This window comes from Tamandua tetradactyla, chromosome 5 (assembly GCF_023851605.1).
Source record: "Tamandua tetradactyla isolate mTamTet1 chromosome 5, mTamTet1.pri, whole genome shotgun sequence".
NCBI classification, from domain to species: Eukaryota; Metazoa; Chordata; class Mammalia; order Pilosa; family Myrmecophagidae; genus Tamandua; species Tamandua tetradactyla.
The window spans coordinates 84,420,348-84,442,042 of record NC_135331.1 but is presented as its reverse complement, the minus strand read 5'-3'; the positions used below and the strand labels follow the sequence as shown (position 1 = coordinate 84,442,042).

At 41.9% G+C, this 21,695-nt stretch overlaps 2 protein-coding genes across 2 annotated transcripts in view; one reads left to right on the top strand and one right to left on the bottom strand.

Moving 5' to 3' along the window:
• GABBR1 (gamma-aminobutyric acid type B receptor subunit 1) overlaps positions 1-2,151 on the top strand; it is a 28,370-nt gene extending 26,219 nt beyond the window's left edge. The window contains exon 23 of the mRNA XM_077161167.1: positions 697-2,151. Coding sequence (XP_077017282.1) covers positions 697-870 — 174 coding nt within the window. The 3' untranslated portion in view covers positions 871-2,151. The remainder of the gene's footprint in view (positions 1-696) is intronic.
• A 7,736-nt stretch (positions 2,152-9,887) lies between these two features.
• On the bottom strand, positions 9,888-10,823 carry LOC143682578 (olfactory receptor 2H2-like). The gene has a single exon (XM_077159191.1). The coding sequence runs from the start codon at positions 10,821-10,823 to the stop codon at positions 9,888-9,890; it is 936 nt and encodes a 311-aa protein (XP_077015306.1).
• Positions 10,824-21,695: the final 10,872 nt, after the last annotated feature.

Genomic DNA, 21,695 nt, shown 5'->3' with positions numbered 1-21,695 from the left:
GGCCCAGGAGGCCCTGGGTTCTGCATCAGGTTTTCTGTAGCAGAGCCTGAAATAGGGGCTCAGGTGCTCATGACTTATTGAGGGAGGGTCTCAGAAGAGGTGCCCGAGGTGGGCTGAGTGGAATAGGATAGGGTAGGGGAAAGGGCCAAGCGAGGATTCAGTCTCAGGTAGATTCAAGTGGTCTGCTGGGGAGGGTGCCCTGGTTTGACCCCCTGACTCCCTGATTTGATCTGATTTGAGGTGAGGGGCTGGCTGCTGACTGGGTGGTAGATTGGGGTAAGGGGGCAACTTTGAGATTAGCAGCTAGGATTCATAGCTAATCTGGAAAGAGGGGATCTGGGTGGCACCTCACAGTGTCCACTGAGCCGCAGACTGTAGGTGGGGGTTAGCCGGCCTTGCAAGGGAATGCATGATTTATTGGAAGCTGTTTGCACTAACTTTTCTCTTCTTCCCCATTTTCTTGTTTTTTTTTTTTTTTTTCTTCTTCCTTATTATTTCCTTCATCTCTTCTACTGGTGCCCCCATCTTGGTCTTTTGGCCATCCTTGTTCTTTTCTTGATTCTTCTTTTGAAATTTCTTCCCTGTCTATCCCCATCTCTCCCCTGCTTTTTTCCATGTTGTTTATCCCTGTCCCTCCTCCCCACCCCCTCATTCCTTCCCCTTCTCCTACTCTCCCAATTGATTTTCCTCCTCCAGAAAGAGGAGCGTGTCTCTGAACTGCGTCATCAGCTCCAGTCTCGGCAGCAGCTCCGCTCTCGACGCCACCCTCCAACACCTCCAGACCCCTCCGGGAGCCTCCCTAGGGGGCCCACTGAACCCCCTGACCGTCTTAGCTGTGATGGGAGTCGAGTCCATTTGCTTTACAAGTGAGGGATAGTTGTGAGGGAGGACAAGCCGGTGGGGTGGAGGGGAAGGGAGTAAGGGAAGGGGTGGGGGACTTGGGAGGAAGCAGGGGGGCTCTATCCCCTGTGGGGAAGACAAACTCTCCAATCCCATTGCTTGTACATAAAGGTCCCTCTGTGAGCCCTGGGGTTATCTAGGAAATACTCTAGGAAACAGTCCTTTTCCCTTTTCTTCATTCATATAATTTTATATCACTGCTTCATAATTTATTTTGTATCTTGCTTGAAGCTACTCATTCATTGTTTGCTTGACAGCCTCACTTCATCCTTCTCTTCTCAGACAACACTTCTTCTGTCTAGTTACCATGGCAATCCCCAGAAGCACCCATTGCCTTTGGGCTCTGCTCTCATCCAGCAGGGATCTCCCCACAAGTGCTTTTCCACCCCAACAGGGACTTCTCCAACCCTCTCGCCATCATAACTTCCTTCCATTCTCCATGCCTCTCCTGACTTGTTCCAAGTCTTGTTGCCCCTTGACTTTTGCTTCTTCTGGGAACTCATTCTCATTAATGTTCCCATACTCCTTGCCTCAGCCCTGTGCTCACATTCCCCAGCATGCAGGCATCCATACGATTGCCCCTCTCCTGCTTGTTCCCAGTGGACATGCTCATGTGCACACTTGCTTTTCACACGTGCATTCCTCGGCCCTCAGCCTCCTTGAAGTCACGTGTGCTCCTCTGCTATGTGTGCCCCTCTCGTGCTCGTATGTGTTTGGGTAGGTGTGTGCAGTGTGTCCAGCATGCTCAGTCATATCTTCCCTACTTGCACAATCCATGCTTATCCATGTATTTTCCCTGTGTGTCCTTGTGGTACCCCTGCACCTTAAAATTACTGCCTCCTTCCAGCAAAGCCATATGTACCTGCCCTTACATGGTTATACACTTTCCCCCAATTCACGTGTGATGGGGCCGTACTCACCCTTCTCCTTTTCATATTCAGCCTCCACTCAAATGTTCTCCTTCTGTCCTCTATACTCACGTACCACTCTCAATCCACACTCACAACCATCCTCTTCCACGGTCACTCCCTTTGGTTTTGTGTTGTTTTGGGGGGAGCATTGAGAAAGGGGGCAGGTTTGGAGAGCTGCTTCCGGTGGATCCTTGGTGAGAAATCTGACCAGAGGAAGGCACCCCTGACTGCTCAGATGGACAGATGGACCTAGGGGACGGGAGGTAGCGTCCCTTTCACACTGTGGTGTCTCTTGGGGAAGGATCTCCCCAAATCCTCAATAAACCCGTGAACAGTGTGACTCAGCACCTTGTCCTCCCTTACCATGAACAGAGTGGGCTCTCCAAGGAGCGAGGGCCAAGAGCGCTCCCAGTTAATGAAAAGGCATTGAAGAGAGGGGTGAAAGGAGGTGTTTTATGACTGGTCCATGGAAAGCACAGAAGGGCGAAGCAGGACAAGATTAGGGCTGAGAGTCGTGAGTGATAAACATTAGTAGTTAAAAGTATGGGCTCTGGAGTGAGACCACTAGGGAGTCAGACTCCACCAGGTGCAAAAAGGTCCTCATTGGTGACTATGAGGATACTAATGATAATGGTCCAATAATAATAATAATACATTCTCCATAGGGTGCCTGTAAGGACTAGGCTACCTTAGTATTCAGGTGCCTAGGACAAAGCACCTGTGGGATAAGTGTTAGCTGATGTAGCTGCTCTTTCACAAGAGTTCCCTGACAGTGATGGGCATGGGCTGGGAGCCGGGAGCCTGTGGCTGAACAGATGTGAGGCCTGTCCTTCCCAGGAACAAAGAACAACAGAAACAGCGATGACTGCAAGAAGGTGGCACAAGAGATGACCCCTGAGAATCCTTCCAACTTTAAAAGTCTTGTCTAAGAACTCTGAACATTTTGGAAGGAATTTACTATCCACTTGAGAGCATTGAATAGTTAAAGAAGAAAAAACCTCGCCTGGGATTTTTATAATTCTTTGGAGAAGTACGTTTTTGAAGCTCAACTTTTATCTTTCTCTTTGGCATTGATTTTTTAAAAAAAGTTTTATTAAGAAATCTTCACACACATACAGTCCATACGTGGTGTATAATCAGTGGCTCACAATATCATCACATGGCTGTGTATTCATCACCACGACCATTTTCAGAACATTTGCAACACTCCAGAAAAAGAAATAAAAAGAAAAAAGAAAAAACTCATACATCTCATACCCCTTACCCCTCCCTCTCATTGACCACTAGTATTTCAATCTACCCAATTTATTTTACCCCTTATTCCCCCTATTATTTATTCATTTTTTTTATCCATTTTTTTTTTCACTCATCTGTCCATACCCTGGATAAAAGGCACATCAGACACAAGGTTTTCACAATCATGTATTGTTATACAGTCATTCAATAATCAAGGCTACTGGAACACAACTCAACAGTTGCAGGTACTTCCCTCCAGCCACTCCAATACACCATAAACTAAAAGGTTATCTGTATAATGTGTAAAAATAACCTCCAGGATAACCTCTCGACTCAAATTTCTCAGCCACTAAAACTTTATCTCATTTCTCTCTTCCCCCTTTTGGTCAAGAAGGTTTTCTCAATCCCTTGATGCTGGGTCCCAGCTCATCCTGGGAGTTCTGTCCCATGTTGACAGGGAGATTTACATCTCTGGGGGCCATGTCCCATGCAGAGGGGGGGAGGGCAGTGAGTTCACCTGCTGACTTGGCTTAGAGAGAGAGGTCACATCTGAGCAACAAGAGTTCTCTGGGGATGACTCAGGCATAATTTTAAGTAGGCTTAGCCTGTTCTTTGCAGGAAATTGTTTCGTAGGGGCAAACCCCAGGATCAAGGGCTTGACCTATTGATTTGGTTGTCCTCACTGCTTGTGAGAATATCAGGAATTCTCCAAATGGGTAAGTTGAAATTTTTCCCCCTTTCTCCCTAGTTCCCCAAGGTAACTTTTGGCATTGATTTTTAAATGATTCATTTTTACAAAAATGCTTTTCAGATTTGTTGGGCCCTGTTGTTCCACTGTCCTGTTAAAGAGCCAGTTTCTGAAGTTCCATGAGAGTAGGGCTAGGTTCACTCTTAGCCAGTACTTGAAAAATAAGTACTGGCTATTTATTTTTCAATACCACCTTGAACCAGTTGGACTTAATTTGAGTTCCCCTCTTAGTGATATCTCCTCAAGGGAGTGGGGAGAAGGCCACGTGGTAGATAGGCCCGTAGTGTGGGGAATGAGCAAGCAGTTGGCATTGGAAGCAGCAGCAGGGTCTCTACGCTGGCCTTGGGTAGAACCTAGAAGACCAAAATTACAGCCTCAAACTTTTGTCGTAAACAAATGGTCGGAAGTTCTCCTGTGGCCAAAAGGGAGCCAGATGCTCTGCTGGCAAGCGTAACAGACAAATGGTAGAGGCGCCAGGTGCCGAGGGTCCGGGCAGGGGTGGGGGGTTGCTGGTGGGGGGCCCGCCACTCAGCAGGTCAGGAGGACTCGTGACCCTTGGCACCTTGAGGCAGGCCCTTGCATCCCTAACATGCTTCAGTCAAGTTCACTCTTGTGCTTCAGACCTCTTTCTAACTTCGGAGGTTTCTGGCCCCAAGACTGCCCAATCCAGCAGGCACCTTAAAACAGGGAACCTCAGAGGTGATCCACCCTATAGAAAAGGGCTCCACTTCCTGACTCCTTGGGCTCTCCACTGCCTTTGGTGCCTCAGTGCCCTTGCTCTGGTACCTGTCAACTTACTAATGGAGAGTGTGTTATTTTTTCAATCAACAGGTCTTTTTTTTTAAATTTGTATTGTAAAAACAACATACAACATGCAAACATTCTTGACATACAAACATTCCATACATGGTGTACAATCAATAGCTCATAATATCACATACATGTGTATTCATCACCATGATCACTTTTAGAACATTTGCATCACTCCAGAAAAAAATAAAAAAACCTAATACATCCCATACCCCTCCCTCTCATTGACCACTAGTATTTCAGTCTACTCTATTTAATTTTTATTTTTTTGGCATGGGCAGGCTCCGGGAATCGAACCTGGGTCTCCGGCATAGCAGGCGAGATTTCTGCCACTGAGCCACCATTGCACCACCCTACTCAATTTATTTTAACCTTCAGTCAACAGGTGTTGATTGAACAGTGAATGAGTCAGGCTTTCTTAGGACCTACCTCCTATTTACTGGAAAGAGGACCAGTATGCAGGTAAACAAACAAATAAGGTGGCTTTCAGAGAGCAACCAGGAGGGTAGGGCATCTTGTGGTCATTTGCTCAGATGCCCGGGGCAATCCTGAAAGGAAGGTGTTATATGCTCATCACACTGGCAAGGGGATAGCAGGTCAGGGAGGAGAATCTTGTCCTGTGTTTCACAGCTAATGAGGGGTAAAGCCAGCATCCAAACCAGCTGGGTTAGTTCTCCATTGCCAAGTAATCTACTACCCTAAAATTCAGTGGCTCAAAACAACAACAATCATTATCTCTCACTGGGGGGCAGGAACAGGGCACAGTGGGGACAGTTCATCTTTGCTCTGAGATACCTGCAAGATTTGAAGGCTGGGCCTGGAGGCCTCTGAAGGGTCATTCATTCATGTGTCTAAGGGAGAATGCCGGCTGTCAGCTGAGACTCAGCTTGGGTGCGAAACACCTGCCTGCACTTGGATTTTCCATGGCCTGGGGCTCCTTATTACATGGTGATTGGGTTCCAAAGATGAATGTCCCAAGACAGAGAGGAGTTGGAGGGAGATGGTGGAGATACCCAGGTAAGCAGAAGCTGACACAGCCTTGGAAGTCACAAGGCATCACTTCTGCCATAGTCCATTGGGCCCGGAAGTCACCAGGCAGCACCCAGATTCAAGGGGAGGGGGCACAGACTCCACTTCTGGAAGGGACCTGCATCAGGCACATTGTAAAAACAGCATGTGGAATGGGATAAATATATTGTTGCAGCCTTCTTTGGGAAAAGCAATCTGCTGCATCTGGCTGGCCCACTCCAAAATTTGTGTTCATTCCGCCTTGCCACACTACTTGTCCGCCCTTCCGGGTTGATTGCCCTAGTCCTGTCTATTCACTGGCATTTTTTTTAGCAAGCCGTAGGTGTCTTTTCATCTTCCGGATACCTTGGGGCTTCTTGTATTCCCCCCACCCCCTTGCCCCTTCTGCCTGGAGCGTTGACAATGCTCAATTGTGGCGCTTCCCACAGTCCTTTATAATTCTAGCACCTTTTTGTTTATTCACTCAGGTTTTTGGAGCAGGAAATTCTGTTACTTTGCACTTCATGGTCCATTAACCTAAGGAGGGTCAGTAGTAAATGGGCTTCACATCAGGTGTCAGCTCCTCCCCAGACAGGTGATATCCAATATTCTTAAAAACCAAGATGGCATCCACTTCCATGGTCCCCTGGAGCAAGGAGGAGATGTGAGATGATCTAGTAGAAGATGAGCCCCAGCACCAGAAGCAGCTGCAGTAAGACACCGTGGCCTTGGTGGGCCAGGCACTGAGCTGGGGACTGTGATGCGATAGCACAAGGGAGACAGACATCTTCAGAGGCAAAATTCCTACTGCGTGCTGCGGGCACTGCAGGCGTGTGTAGAGGGGTGACTGATGAATTATTCCTGAGTGTGAATCAGGGAAGGCTGGCATCACTGGGGGCTGGAGGAGTGCGAGAGGAGCTGGGCCTTGTGCATCTGTTCATGATTCAGTGAGCCTTCCAGAAGTGGGCTGGGAAACGTGCTTGAATAGGCAACTAAACCCTGTGGTTCTAGATGTCTCTTAAATGCATCCAATCTCAGTGCTTTTCTTGATGGAGAGGGGCTGCTGTCCTCCAGGAACCTAACTCTAGTAGTCTTAAGACATCTGTAGGGAACCCCTTTTCCCAGTTGTATGCAATTAAGTAGCTTCTATATAATTTTAAAAGAATTTATTCATTCCTCCTTTATCATTTAGGTCTTCAGGGTAACTGTTCTAGTTTGCTGGCTGCCAGAATGCAATATACCAGAAACAGAATGGCTTTTAAAAAGGGGAATTTAATAGGTTGCTAGCTTATAGTTCTAAGGCCGAGAAAATGTCCCAATTAAAACAAGTCTATAGAAATGTCCAATCAAAGGCATCTAGGGAAAGATACCTTTTTCACGAAGGCCGATGAAGTTCAGGGTTTCTCTCTCAAGTGAGAAGGCACATGGCGAACACAGCCTCATCTGCTAGCTTTCTCTCCTGGCTTCCTGTTTCATGAAACTCCCCGGGAGGCATTTTCCTTCTTCATCTCCAAAGGTCGCGCTGGCTCGTGGATTCTCTGCTTCGTGGTGCTGCAGCATTCTCTGCTCTTTTCGAATCTCCTTCACTCTCCAAGATGTTTCCTCCTTTATAGGACTCTAGAAACTTATCAAGACCCACCCAAATGGGTGGAGACATGTCACCTAATCCAGTTTAACAACCACTCTTGATTGAATCACATCTCCAGGGAGATGATCTGATTACAGATTCAAACATGCAGTATTGAATAGGGATTATTCTGCCTTTACAAAGTGGAATTTTATTAAAACATGGCTTTTCTAGGGGACATACATCCTTTCAAACCAGCACAGTAACCTTCCCTCACACTTCCCCATCTGAATGCACAGCATGCTTGTTCTTACTTTTAGCCCTTTTCACACAGTAAACAGCAAATATGTCATATTGGTTTTGTTCCCTCTGCTGTGGTTCAAACCTCCAGGAAGACTTCTCCGGTAATACAGCTTTCGTATGCTGTATTCTTTTATCCTGCAACTCACTTGCATAATTGTTACTTATTCTGGAATTATGTCTCTGACCATCCCGATTTTCACTGGACACTTTGAGGGTTGTGATGGAGTCACTGACATTGGATTTTCTCCTACAGTGTGTCCAGTAGATAACTGTCCACATGGAGAGTGAATAAATGCGGAATAAGAGATGTTAAATCTAAGGCCTATGTTAATCCACTTATTAACACAAAGTAGGTTTTATTAAATTCCCTTTGATTGTTTCATGTAATTTTCATCTTGTTGTGTTTCCCTTGACACCTGTCTAGGAAGGATTTTGCTGTACACATACATTAGGGCCTCTGGACAAAGAAGGCTGGTTAATGGGGGAAAGGAGTAAAGGTATCTAGTAAGTAGTGAGAGAGAGAAGACAGGTAGTCAAGAGGAAAAGGTATTACAGAGATTTGAAGATGGAATTAAGGTCAGCATTGCTTATAGGACTGGGATTAGGATTATTAAGTATAAAATAGAGGATTATATTAAGATGAAGATACAGTCTTGTAAGAAGGTTGGAAAGACAATAAGATTAGCATGCGGATGGCTAAAATGAGGATTGGGATTAAAACAGATCATGCTTGCTGTTCTGTGCTAAAGAAAAGTTAGAATCAAAGTCATTTTGTGTTGGGACTGAATTAAATCTAAGATTTTCTATTTTCTTTCTCAATTCATCAACATGTACCCAAAAAGAATTTACTATTGCTGCAATTCCCATGGAAAAGCTGGGAAACAGCATCTGTAGGATTAGGAACCCCAGAATCCTTTCCACATTCTTTGGAGAGTGATATTTATTCATTTATTCAGCTATTCACTCACTCACTCTCACTCATTCATGGAGCTCATTGCCAATTTTGATCTTCACTTTCTGGTAGCCCGAATCCTAATGGGGAACCCATCCAGGAACCACTCACAGTGAGGTGCCTCTCTCATTCCACGGGATGCTTTGAAGCAATTGATAAGCTCTTATTGCAGGGAAGCAAAAACTCTTTCAGCTGGAGAATGAAGTTAGCTGTATTTTCAGGTTGGGAGGAGCTCCTCAAAGTTTGTTTAGAAATTGAGACTTCTCACCTGAGTTTGGGAAGTGCTGTTTGTACTAAAAGGCAGGGCTAAGAGCGCAGACTCTGGAGTCAGTCCTCCTGGGTCCAATTTGCTCTGACATGTTCAAGCTGCTACTTACACACTATGTCTTAGTTTCTGCATCTGAAAAAAAATGTGATAATACCTCCTTCATAGTGTTGTTATGAGGATTAACGGAGTAAATATAAATTACTTTAAGTGGTGCATGTCTATCATAAGCATTATATAAACACTTTATAATATTAATTGTTGTTTCTGTGAGCTGAGTACAGACTGGTGAATGAGTACAGAGATCTTCAGTCAGGTGTCTGGGATGCCAAATGCGATATCACATAGGGCCACTAGATGGCACCAAAGTCTGCATTGTTAAAGTGGCTACCTCAAACTTGGTTAAGCTGTTTCCCTCTCTGGACCGCTTATTCATCTGCGACCTGCAGACGCTGTAAGAGTAGAAACATTGAGACTGAGGAAGTTAAGCTTTCTTCTTAAGACCAGGAGAAGTTTCTTAAGTTAAGCTTTCTTCTGGCTTACTCTGAGGGTACTGAGACATTTGATTATGGTTTGAATGCAAGAGCGTGCATTTCAGGCAGGTTGCTGGACTGGACGTCACTGGGTGTGGATTTCAGTTTTCACACTTGCGTGCTCTTGGGTGAGTTTCTGAATTTGTCTGGGCTTCAGTTTCCCCCTCTCCTTTGCTGTTATTTGGGGGGATAAAATGGAATTAGAATGCAAAACAGGAGAAGCATTAGGAGGTGGACAGGACCCAAGGGAACAGCAGAGAAGCTATCATAGGAATTAGAAATGGAGGTGAAGAAAGTGTGATGCTATGAAAGGAAGGTGGTAGTATTAGGAATGGGAATGATAAAACTATGGACAAGCTCCTGGAGGTGAAGACTGTTGAAAAGAGAATAGAGAAAAGGTAAAATATAAAACTTAATTCATAATATGATAATGTTTTTAGAGAGCTATCGAGCATCCTAACCCCACCCCCCATCTCTCTTACACACACACACATAACATGTGCTGTCATCCATTGCTGTGGCATGAGAGCTCTGGGGAAGGTAGTGGGGTGGGGAGCTCAAACTACTGAACAAAACATGAAGTATCTCCTCTCAATTTTTTTTTGGGGGGGGCATGGGCTGGGAATCGAACCTTCTCAGTTTTAAAGCTATCCCTCAGCTTTCCCTGGTGTCTCCATCCTTCCCCAGCAACCTCATGAATGCCCTCTTTACATCCTTGTTCCTCAGTGTGTATATGAGAGGGTTAAGTGTAGGAGTGCCCACTGCATAGAAGAGACCAAAGAACTTCCCCCTCTCTTGGGCATAGGGATTTTTGGGCTGGAGGTAGACGGCAATGACTGAACTGTAGAAGAGAGTGACCACGATGAGATGGGAGGAGCAGGTCCCAAAGACCTTCCTCCACCCTTTTGCAGAACTAATCCTCACCACTGCTCGGGCAATGGCACTGTAGGAGACAAGGATGAGGGTGAGGGGCACGACCAAGATGAAGATACTGGCCACAGCCATCTGGACCTCATTGCAGGTGATGTCCCCACAGGAGAGTCGAATGAGAGCTGGGACCTCACATACAAAATCGTCCACCTGCTGGTGGGGGCAGAAGGGCAGGCGGAGTGTGGGCGGTGTCTGGATCAGAGACTCCACCAGCCCAATGACCCAGGCCAGAGCTGCCAGCTGCCAATAGAGGCGAGGGTGGATGATTGTAGCATAGTGGAGGGGCTTGCAGACAGCCACGTAGTGGTCAAAGGCCATCGCTGTCAGGAGGATGCACTCTGTGGTTCCCAAGAGCAGAAAGATGAACAGCTGGACAGAGCAGCTAAGGAAGCTGATGGTCTTTGGTCCCCAGAGGTTGAACAGCATCTGGGGGATGCAACTTGTGGTGAAGCAGAGGCCTAAGAAGGAGAGGTTGGAGAGGAAAAAGTACATTGGAGAGTGAAGCCTGGGGTCCAGCACGGACAGCAGGATGATGAGTGTGTTGCCCACTAGAGTCAGGAGGTAGGAAGTCAAGGCAACCACGAAGAGAAACTTTTCCAGCCCTGGGTGTGCAGAGAAGCCCAAAAGGAAGAAGCCTACTGGGGAGCTTTGGTTGACCATTGTCTGCTTCTTCAGACCCTACAAGGATGGGAGCTGTGAAATCAGCGTGCTCCAACCTGTTTTAGAAGAACTCAGCCTGGACACTTGTCAGGTCATACCAGGTGGATATTTTTCTTCCCGCAGCTCTCACCCAGCCTCCCTTTTCCAGGCGCATCACCACCCAGCAGCAACTTTTCCTTCCTTGTTCTTCCTGATTAACGTTGTCTAGGAGGAATGAGGCAACCTGTATTCTGCTGGGAAACAAATAAAGCTTGATACACTTATACATAAAACTTACTGGTTAAGGGTTAAGGAGGCAGATGCAAAATTTTGATTAGTTAATTAATCTATTCAGCACACATTTAATGAGTGGCATGGAGTTCTGAGTCCTGTTTCCTATTTTTTGTTGTTGGCAGAACTAGCAAAGAAATATATTTTGAATGCATTTTCTGACTATAAGTTATCTCTGTAGGGTTGATCGTTTTTCTCTTGGTTGTGATGAGTTTTGTAAAACTATTTGGATTCCATTTATTTTTATACTGTTTTATAAGTCAGGGAGCCTGTCAGAGGAGGAACATTTTGCCTAAGAAAGTTTTTTTTTTTTTCTTTCTTTGTGTCAAGAGACATGATCCACAGAGATCAGTTCAGCTGCCTTGGCCCCTTTAGCAATCTGAGTCACTGACCCAGGTGTCCTGGTTGAGAGAATGGGTCCACGCGGATGTGTCTCTGCCATGAGCAGCTTACAGGCAGGAGGGAACAGTGGCCCCAGGCATATTAAAAATCACTGGAGAGTTCAGGGGATTATATCAAAAGACTCTACGAGTGAAGGCTAATAATGCCAAGATAGTGAGTAAAGGAGGTGAAGGGTGGATATATCAGGGAAAGCTTCCTGGAGGGGGTGACAAGGTCTTTTCTCTGAAAGAGGGACATATTGGGGGTACAGAAGTCAGTTCAGAGACAGGGGTTGGAAGCTGCAGTCACTCTGGCAATTGAGAGGTGAGGACTCAGGTTCTCTGGTCTTAGAAGGCTTTAGGAAGTTCAATTAGGTGTTGGGGGTGACAGGCGAGATGGGATAACTGGCAGACAGGGCCCTGGAGCTTCGAGGAACATCCTTCCATCTCAGGGTCTCCACTTTGTCTTTGAGCTCCGTCCCGTCTCCCTCCTGCTCAGGACCATCTGTCTTTGCTTCTTTTTTGTTCTGTTTATTCTCTTCCTCCCATTATTCTTTTCCCCTATTACAAGATATCCTCCTTTGATTATATTATATTGTTACATATTCTCAAAAATATGAGTAAAGTTTAAAGCATAATAAAATCAACTTCTGGTAGTCTCACCACTCTGGCTGAGGAAATGAAGAAGTGTTTTAAGTATCTTAGATGCTCCTATGTGTCTTTCGCTGATGACGTCAATTTCCTTGGGTCCTGGAAGTCACCACATTCTGAGTTTTTAACTGATCATTCCTTTGTTTTCTTTTTTTATTGAGATACAATTCACATACCATAGTATTCCCATTTTTTGGAAACTGCTTTCACGTGAATGTTCTTTTACTATATAGAGAAAAGACAAGAGGAAATATAAATCAGTGGACTTAATATTGTGATAAAACTTTGGAGCACAAATAAAAGTAAACTTAGGGTGGCTTAATACATTTGAAGAGCTATTTAGGCTCAAGTTTTACTGAATGGAAAGGTGGGTATTAATCATAGCTCTCTTTGGGAATAAGCTTAATGTTAAGCTTGTTCATTTTAAATATTCCTTTACTCATCAACTAATATTCCTGAGAATATACCAGGACATAGTCTATCTACAATAAATAAGTGAACTTACTGATGAATAATTACTAAACATGATATGCTACTATGGAATCAGGAGACTGGGCTAGAAACTAACAGAGAAACTTGTACAGAAAGGGTTGATCTGGGAAGGCCCTTCTGAAGTCATTTGAGCTGAAACTTCATGGAAGAGAAAGAGACATCTAAATATTGGATTGGGATGTGTGGAGGGCACGCATAGAGGAGCATTCCAGGCTATAGAAACTCACCCTTTAAAGTGTATAATTTGGTGGGGTTTTTTTTTGTTTGTTTTGTTTTTATGTTCACAGAGCTGTGCAACCAACACTAATTCCACATTTTCATTACTCCAAAAATTCCCATGTTTTTAAGCAGTCACACTGTCCTTTGTTTTCTTTAGAATATGTCTTTGTCCATGTATACAATAGCCAACTATTTATTATTCACCCGTCAATTATCATCCTAACCAATTTTCTGCATTTCTAACTTTTTCATTCTCTTGGCAGCTCACTCTGTTTCTTTCTCTACTTTATTTCCAAATCTCTTTAGATACATCATCCTTAGTGACTCTCCCACTCTTCCTTCTTTGGATCTTTGTCTTTCCACTCTCTTTCATTTATGCTTTTTTTTTTCCTGGTGCTTTCTCCCTGTAAAATCATTCACTGTTTATGCATTTATTCATTTTTTGAATCCCAAGGTGCCAGCATTTTGTGTGGAGTCAAGAGGGAGGGGTGTCTGTTCAAAGGTGTGGATGATAATCCAGGGTTTCTCCTGCTGTTTGGTGTTAGGAGTTGTTCTCTGCTGAGTGCTCCCTACGTGCCAGGCATGGTGCTAAGCAGGCCCCCAAACTCATGATTTTCACAGGAACTCTGTAATGTAGATATTATTATCCCCATCCTTACCAAAGAGAGAAGAGTTTCAGAGAAGATAAGTAACTTGTCTAAGGTTGCCAAACCAGTAAATGCTAATACCAGGAAGCTAGATCATATTTTACTCCAAATCTGGTGCTTGGAAATTGATAACTCATAGGAGAAGAACAAAATTTCTACTTACCCCCAATCAAATACAAATCTCACCAGTGCTCTGCTGCTAGAGATCTATCATGATAAACTCTTAACTGGTACCTAGTTTTCTCTTGGACACCAAGAGGAAAATGAATGTCTTACTAACGAAGGATAGGCACTCTTGTATGGGTGGTTATATATTTGGTCATTACAAGTATTGCTAATGCTTACTATCAGGTACTCTTCTAAGCACTTTTTGCTTATGTGTGATGTGCTGAACTGGCTTGTGCAGGCTCTTGATAGTTAATTTTTAGGAATTTTATGAGTCAGTTATTAAACCATCAGTAGCTTGAATCAGCCATGGCTGACGTATTTACACCATGGAAATTGGCAAACTCTACAAGTCAGGGCTCTGCCTGCAAACCCCTCCACCGCTGGTTGTTAAATATTTACCAGCATACTTCTGACTGGCCCCCACAACAAATGTGTGCATTGTTATCTTTCTTTTAATACAAAGAAATCTAGGCAAAGAAAGAATAAATACCTTGCCCAAGGCAGTATGGGCAGTAAGCATCAGAGTTGATGTATGAGCCTGATGGGATGGCTGTAGAGGCCCTGGACCAACTACAGCCCACCTGCAGGGGAGATGAGTCCAGGGATGGTCGGAGGTACCTCTTGGCTATGGTGTTCTTGCCAACAGCCTTCCTTCTCAGTGTGGGGAAAAGTTAGCCTCTGTTTTAGTGGCACTGGAGGTAGAAAGGTAATACGGTGTAGTGGTGGAGGGAGGTATCCCAGGACTCCTACCCTAAGGAGAGAAGCAGCTCATTAGTTCTGCTAAGACTCTGGGGCCTCAGAGCCCACAGACAATTAACTAGCCACTAATGATGGTAGAAAGGGAAAGGGAATATCTCCAGGAAATGTGCCAGCAATAGTAATCCCTGTGGTAGGTAAAAAAGGTCACTTGCTGCTTCTTTCTGTCAAGAGGGAGAAACAGGGCAATGTTTCTTGTCCCTGCTGCCTCCAAGGAGTTCAAGGCACCCAGTCATTCCTCTTAAGCCTCTGGACTCTGATTTTTAAAGTCCTCAACTTCTTCCTTTTCCATTTAATTCTTTCTTTGAGTTGGACTGCACCGCAGCAACACAGAATTATAAAATCCTGGGGTTGGAAGAGCACTTAGGACTTTTAGCCCAATGTGCATATGACATAACTGAGTCTTTGTCATTCCCTGCCCCTGTTAAAGTTGGGGCAGGTGGGAGTCAATTAAATATGACTTCCTGGCCAAGGTCCAGGTCGCAGTGCATCTAACAGGTCCATGGACCTACCCAGGAAGCATTTCTGCAGTCCTTGAATGAATAATTGGAACAGACACAGTAATTGGTGGAACCTCCATGTTGCTTCTTTGTCCTGTGGAGTAAGAGCTCTGGTGTTGGGAAAGGCTAAGTAGTAGCCCTGAATTTGCATACCATCCACACACAAATGGGGGTTTAAGATTTGCAGGGGTGATTGTCTGTATCATATCCCCATTTAATTAACAAGTCTGGTCACTACCAAAGCCAGATGGATCTTTGAGGATGACAGCGGACTACAACCTCAACCAAGTAGTAGCCCCAATTGCTGTGGCCATGCTTAGGTTAACATGGCATCAGGTCCATTGCGTGTTGTTTTCCCTCTGGCAATGTATTCTTCTCAAATGCTTTCAGGAAGGAAGACCAGAAGGAGTTTGCATTCACATGGTATGGATACAAGTATCCTTTTACAATTTTCCCTCAGAATCATGTTCTAACTCTACCATCACAATACAAACCAAAAGAAGGGATATGGACAATGGTGTGCTTGTACTCCATGCAAAAAAGCCTTGATTTGCAGAATTTTTCAGTTTCTGTAGAATAAATATTCTCATCATGGCCAATTTCAAGTTGCCATTATGATATTCTTGAATGGGAAGTTTTTTTTTTTAATTTATATATTTTTATTGACAAAACATGATAACATACAAACATGAGCATTCTTTTTTAAAAATATTCTTTTTTCATCACCTAGTTGTATATTCAACATCATGATCATTTCTTAGAACATTTGCATTAATTCAGAAAAAGAAATAAAAAGAAAACAGAAAAAATATCATACATACCATACCCCTTACCCCTCCCTTTCATTGATCACTAGCATTTCCATCTACTACATTTATTTTAACATTTGTTCCCTCTATTACTTATTTATTTTTAATCCATATGTTTTACTCATCAGTCCATAAAATAGATAAAAGAAGCATCAGACACAAGGTTTTCACAATCACATAGTCACATTGCGAAAGCTATATTTTATACAATCATCTTCAAGAAACATGGCTACTGGAACACATCTCCACATTTTCAGGCAGTTCCCTCCAGCCTCTCCATTACATCTTGAATAACAAGGTGATATCTACTCAATGCGTAAGAATAACCTCCAGGATAACCTCTCAACTCTGAAATCTCTCAGCCATTGACAATTTGACTCATTTCTCTCTTCCCCCTTTCGGTCGAGAAGGTTTTCTCAATCCCTTGATGCTGAGTCCCAGCTCATTCTAGGATTTCTGTCCCATGTCACAAGGAAGGTCCACACCCATGGGAATCATGTCCGCATAGACAGGGGGAGGGTGGTGAGTTTGCTTGTTGTTGGCTGGAGAGAGAGGCCACATCTGAGCAACAAAAGAGGTTCTCTTGGGGATGACTCAGGCCTAATTTTAAGTAGGCTTGACCTATCCTTTGTGGGGTTAAGTTTCATATGAACAACCCCAAAAATTGGGGACTTAGTCTGTTGCTTTGGTTGTCCTGACTGCTTGTGAAAATATCAAGAATTCTCCACTTGGGGAAGTTGAAATTTCCCCCTTTCTCACCATTCCCCCAAGGAGACTTTGTAAATACTTTTTTACTCACTGTTCTAATCACTCTGGGATTTACTGGGGCCTCACTCTGGACAAACCTACACAATCTTATGCTCTACTCAAGGTTCCGTGTACTCATGGTGTTCAATTAAGCTGTCCATATAAGTTATATTAGGAACTTCACTAGTCAAAATATAAATTTTGTACAAAATAAACATGTTTTGCTTTAGTCTCACACACAAGTTAAAAATTTAAAATATTAATTACCATCTATTTTCAACACCCTTCAGTAATGACATTCCTTTGTTCTTCCTCATGCAAAAACATTTTTAAATTTGCACATTTAGTCACTATCGTTATACAGTTTAGGCATTCCTAGATTATACCATCTCAGTCTTTATTGTCTATCTTTCTTTCAGATTTCATTTGTGCCTCCAGACCTCCTACCTCTATCATTCTCACATTCAGCTTCATTCAGTGTTTTAACATAATTGTATTATAGTTAGGTAGTATTGTTCTATCCATTTCTGAGTTTTTACAATCAGTCCTGTTGCACAATCTGTATCCTTTCAGCTCCAATTACCCAATATCTTTCCCTATTTCTATCCCTTGATGGCCTTGTTACCAATGAAATTCTCCGAGTTTATTCACTAATGTCAGTTCCTATCAGTGAGGTCATACAGTATTTGTCCTTTTGTTTCTGGCTAATCTCACTCAGCATAATGCCTTTAAGATCCATCCATGTTGTTACATACTTCATAACTTTATTCTGTCTTACACCTGCAAAATATTATCATATATATATTATATATGATATATATATATAAGGCTTACTGTCTTCATGGATTGGAAGACTAAATAGAGTTAAGAAGTCAATTCTACCTAAATTGATTTACAGACTCAATGCAATACCACTTAAAATCCCAAAATCTTACTTTTCAAAAATAGAAAAAACAATAACCAAATTTATCTGGAAGGGCAGGGTGCCCTGAATATATATATATATACACCCACACACACCACAGCTTGTTTAGCCACTCGTCTGTTGATGGACATTTTGGCTGTTTCCATCCCTTCGCAATTGTATATAATGTTGCTATAAACATTGGTGTGCGAATGTCCATTTGTGTCCTAGCCCTCATGTCCTCTTAGTAGATACCTAACAATGGTATTGCTGGGTCATATGGCAATTCTTGTGGGTGTGAGATGATATTTCATTGTGCTTTGGGTGTAAGGTCTAGGAAACCACCTCCTATTATAAGATTTATAAGATATTTCCCTACATTTTCATCTAACAGTTTTATGGTCTTAGATCTAATATTTAGGTCTTTCATCCACTTTCAGTTAATTTTTATATAGAGAGTGAGATATGGATCCTCTTTCATTCTTTTGCATATAGATATCCAGTTCTCTGGGCACCATTTATTGAAGAGACTGTTCTGTCCCAGGTCAGTTGGTTTGAATGCCTTATCAAAGATCAATTCTCCATAGATGAGAGGGTCTGCATCTGAACACTTTATTCAATACCATTGGTCGGTATGTCTATTTTATGCCAGTACCATACTGTTTTATGCCTGTACCAGGAAGCTACCACTTTCGCTTCGTAATACGCATTAAAGTCAGGTAGTGTGAGACCTCCAACTTCACTTTCTTTCTCAAGATACTTTTAGCTATTCAGGGCACCCTGCCCTTCCGGATAAATTTGGTTATTGTTTTTTCTATTTTTGAAAAGTAAGATTTTGGGATTTTAAGTGGTATTGCATTGAATCTGTAAATCAATTTAGGTAGAATTGACTTCTTAACTCTATTTAGTCTTCCAATCCATGAACACAGTAAACCTTTCCATTGATTTAGGTCTTCTGTGATTTCTTTTAACAATTTCTTGTAGTTTTCTTTGTATAAGTTTTTTGTCTCTTTAGTTAAATTTATTCCTAAATATTTTATTCTTATGGTTGCAATTGTAAATGGATTTTTTCCCTTGATTTCCCCCTCATATTGTTCATTACTAGTGTATAGAAACACTATAGTTTTTTTGAGTGTTGATCTTATAACCTGCCACTTTGCTATACTCATTTATTAGCTTTAGTAGTTTTGCTGTGGATTTTTCGGGGTTTTCAAAATATAGTATCATATCATCTGCAAACAGTGAGAGTTTTACTTCTTCCTTTCCAATTTTGATGCCTTGTATTTATTTTTCTTGTCTAATTGCTCTGGTTAGAACCCACAACACAATGTTGAATAACAATGGGGATAGTGGACATCCTTGTCTTGTTCCTGATTTTAGGGGGAAAGTTTTCAGTTTCCCCATTAAGGATGATATTAGCTGTGGGTTATTCATATATTTTGTTTATCATGTTGAGGAAGTTCCCTTCTTTTCCAATCTTTTGAAGTGTTTTCAACAAGAAAGGATGTTGAATTTTGTCAAATGCCTTTTCTACATCAATCGAGATGATCATGTGGTTTTTCTGCTTTGATATGTTGATATGGTGTATTATATTAACTGATTTTCTTATGTTGAACCATCCTTGCATACCTGGGATGAATCCTACTTGGTTATGATGTATAATTCTTTTAATGTGCTGCTGGATTTGATTCGCTAGAATTTTGTTGAGGATTTTTGCATTTATATTCATTAGAAAGATTGGGTTGCAGTTTTCTTTTTTCATAATATCTTTGTCTGGCTTTGGTATGAGGGTGATGTTGGCTTCATAGAATGAGTTTGATAGCTTTCCCTCCTCTTCAGTTTGTTTGAAGAGTTTGAGCAGGATTGGTACTATTGCTTTCTGGAATGTTTGGTAGAATTCACATGTGAAGCCATCTGGTCCCGGACTTTTCTTTTTGGGGAGCTTCTTAATGACTGATTCAATTTCTTTACTTGTGATTGGTTTGTTGAGATCATCTATTTCTTCTCAAGTCAAAGTTGGTTGTTCATGCCGTTCTAGGAAGTTGTCCATTTCATCTACATTTTCATGTTTATTAGCATAAAATTGTGCACAGTATCCTCTCATTACTTTCTTTATTTCTTTGGAGCCAGTGGTTATATCTCCTCTTCCATTTCTGATTTTACATATTTGCATCCCCTCTCTTCTTCTTTTTGTCAAACCTGCTAAGGGTCCATCAATCTTATTGATTTTCTCCAGAACCAACTTCTGGTTTTGTTGATTTTCTCAATTGTTTCCACGTTCTTTATTTCATTTATTTCTGCTGCAATCTTCATTATTTCTTTCCTTTTGCTTGCTTTGAGGTTAGTTTGCTGTTCTTTCTCTAGTTCTTCCAAGTGGGCAGTTAATTCCTCAATTTTTGCCCTTTCTTCTTTTTTGATATAGGTGTTTAGGGCAATGAATTTCCCTCTTAGCACTGCCTTTGCTGCATCCCACAAATTTTGATATGTTGTGTCTTAATTTTCATTTGCCTAATATATTTACTGATTTCTCTTGTAATTTCTTCCTCAACCCACTGGTTGTTTAAGAATGTGTTGTTGAGCCTCCATATATTTGTGAATTTTCTGACACTCTGCCTATTATTGATTTCCAACTTCATTCCTTTATGATCTGAGAAAGTGTTTTGCATGATTTCAATCTTTTAAATTTATTGAGACTTCCTTTGTGACCCAGTCTATGGTCTATCCTTGAGAATGATCCAAGGGCACTTGAGAAAAAGAAGTATCCTGCTGTTGTGGGGTGTAATGTTCTATAAATGTTAAGTCTAGCTCATTTACTGTATCATTCAAATTCTCTCTTTCTTTATTGAGTCTCTGTTTAGATGTCCTGTCCATTGATGAGAGTGGGGAATTGAAGTCTCCAACTACTATGGTAGATGTGTCCGTTTCTCTTTTCAGTGTTTGCCTTGTGTATTTTGGTGCATTCTGGCTCAGTGCATAAATATTTATGATTGTTATGTCTTCTTGTTGAATTGTTCCTTTTATTAATACATAGTGTCCTTCTTTGTCTCCTTTAACTGTTTTACATTTGAAGTTTAATTTGTTGATATTAGTATAGCTACTCCTGCTCTTTTCTGATTGTTATTTCATGAAATATCTTTTTTCCCCAACCTTTCACTTTCAGCCTATGTTCATCCTGTGTCTAAGTTGTGTTTCCTGTAGACAGCATAAAGATGTGTCCTGTTTTTTATCCATTATGCCAGTCTATGTCTTTTGATTGGAGAATTTAATCCATTAACATTTAGTGTTATTACTGTACAGACAGTACTTTCTTTTACCATTTTGCCTTTTGGATTTTATATGTCATATCTAATTTTTCTTCTTTTCACATTTACTGATAGTCTTCATTTCTACACTCTTCTTCACACATCTCTCTCCTGTTTTTTGTATCTGTTTCTAGTGCTCCCTTCAGTATTTCTTGCAGAGCTGGTCTCTTGGTCACAAATTCTCTCAGTGTTTTTTTGTCTGAAAATGTTTTAATTTCTCCCTCATTTTTGAAGGAAATTTTGCTGGATATAGAATTCTTGGTTGGTAGTTTTTCTCGTTTAGTAATTTAAATATATCATCCCACTGTCTTCTTGCTTTCATGGTTTCTGCAGAGAAATCTATGCATAGTCTTATTGGGCTTCCCTTGTATGTGATGGATTGCTTTTCTCTTGCTGCTTTCAATGTTCTCTTTCTCTTTGACATTTGACGTTCTGATTAGTAAGTGTCTTGGAGTACGTCTATTTGAATCTATTCTTTTTGGGGTATGCTGCACTTCTTGGATCTGTAGTTTAAGTCTTTCATAGAGTTGGAAATTTTTCAGTGATAATTTTGTCCATTAGTTTTTCTCCTCCTTTTCCTTTGTCTTCTCCTTCTGGGATATCCACACACATATATTCATGCACTTCATGTTGTCATTCAATTCCCTGAGCCCCTGCTCATGTTTTCCCATTCTTTTCCCTATATTTTCTTTTGCTTGTTGGATTTCAGATATTCTGTCTTCCAGTTCAGCAATCCTATCTTCTGCCTCTTGAAATCTGACATTGTAGGTTTTCATTGTTTTTTTCATCTCTTATACTGTGCCTTTCATTCCCATAAGTTCTGTGATTTGTTTTTTCAGACTTGCAATTTCTTCTTTTTGTTCATTCCTTGCTTTCTTTGTATCCTCCCTCAATTCATTGATGTGATTTTTAAAAATTTATTTATTAATTAAAAAAATTAAGAACAAGCAAACAAAACATTAACATATAATTCCATTCTACATATATATTCAGTAATTATCAATATTATCACATAGTTGCATATTCA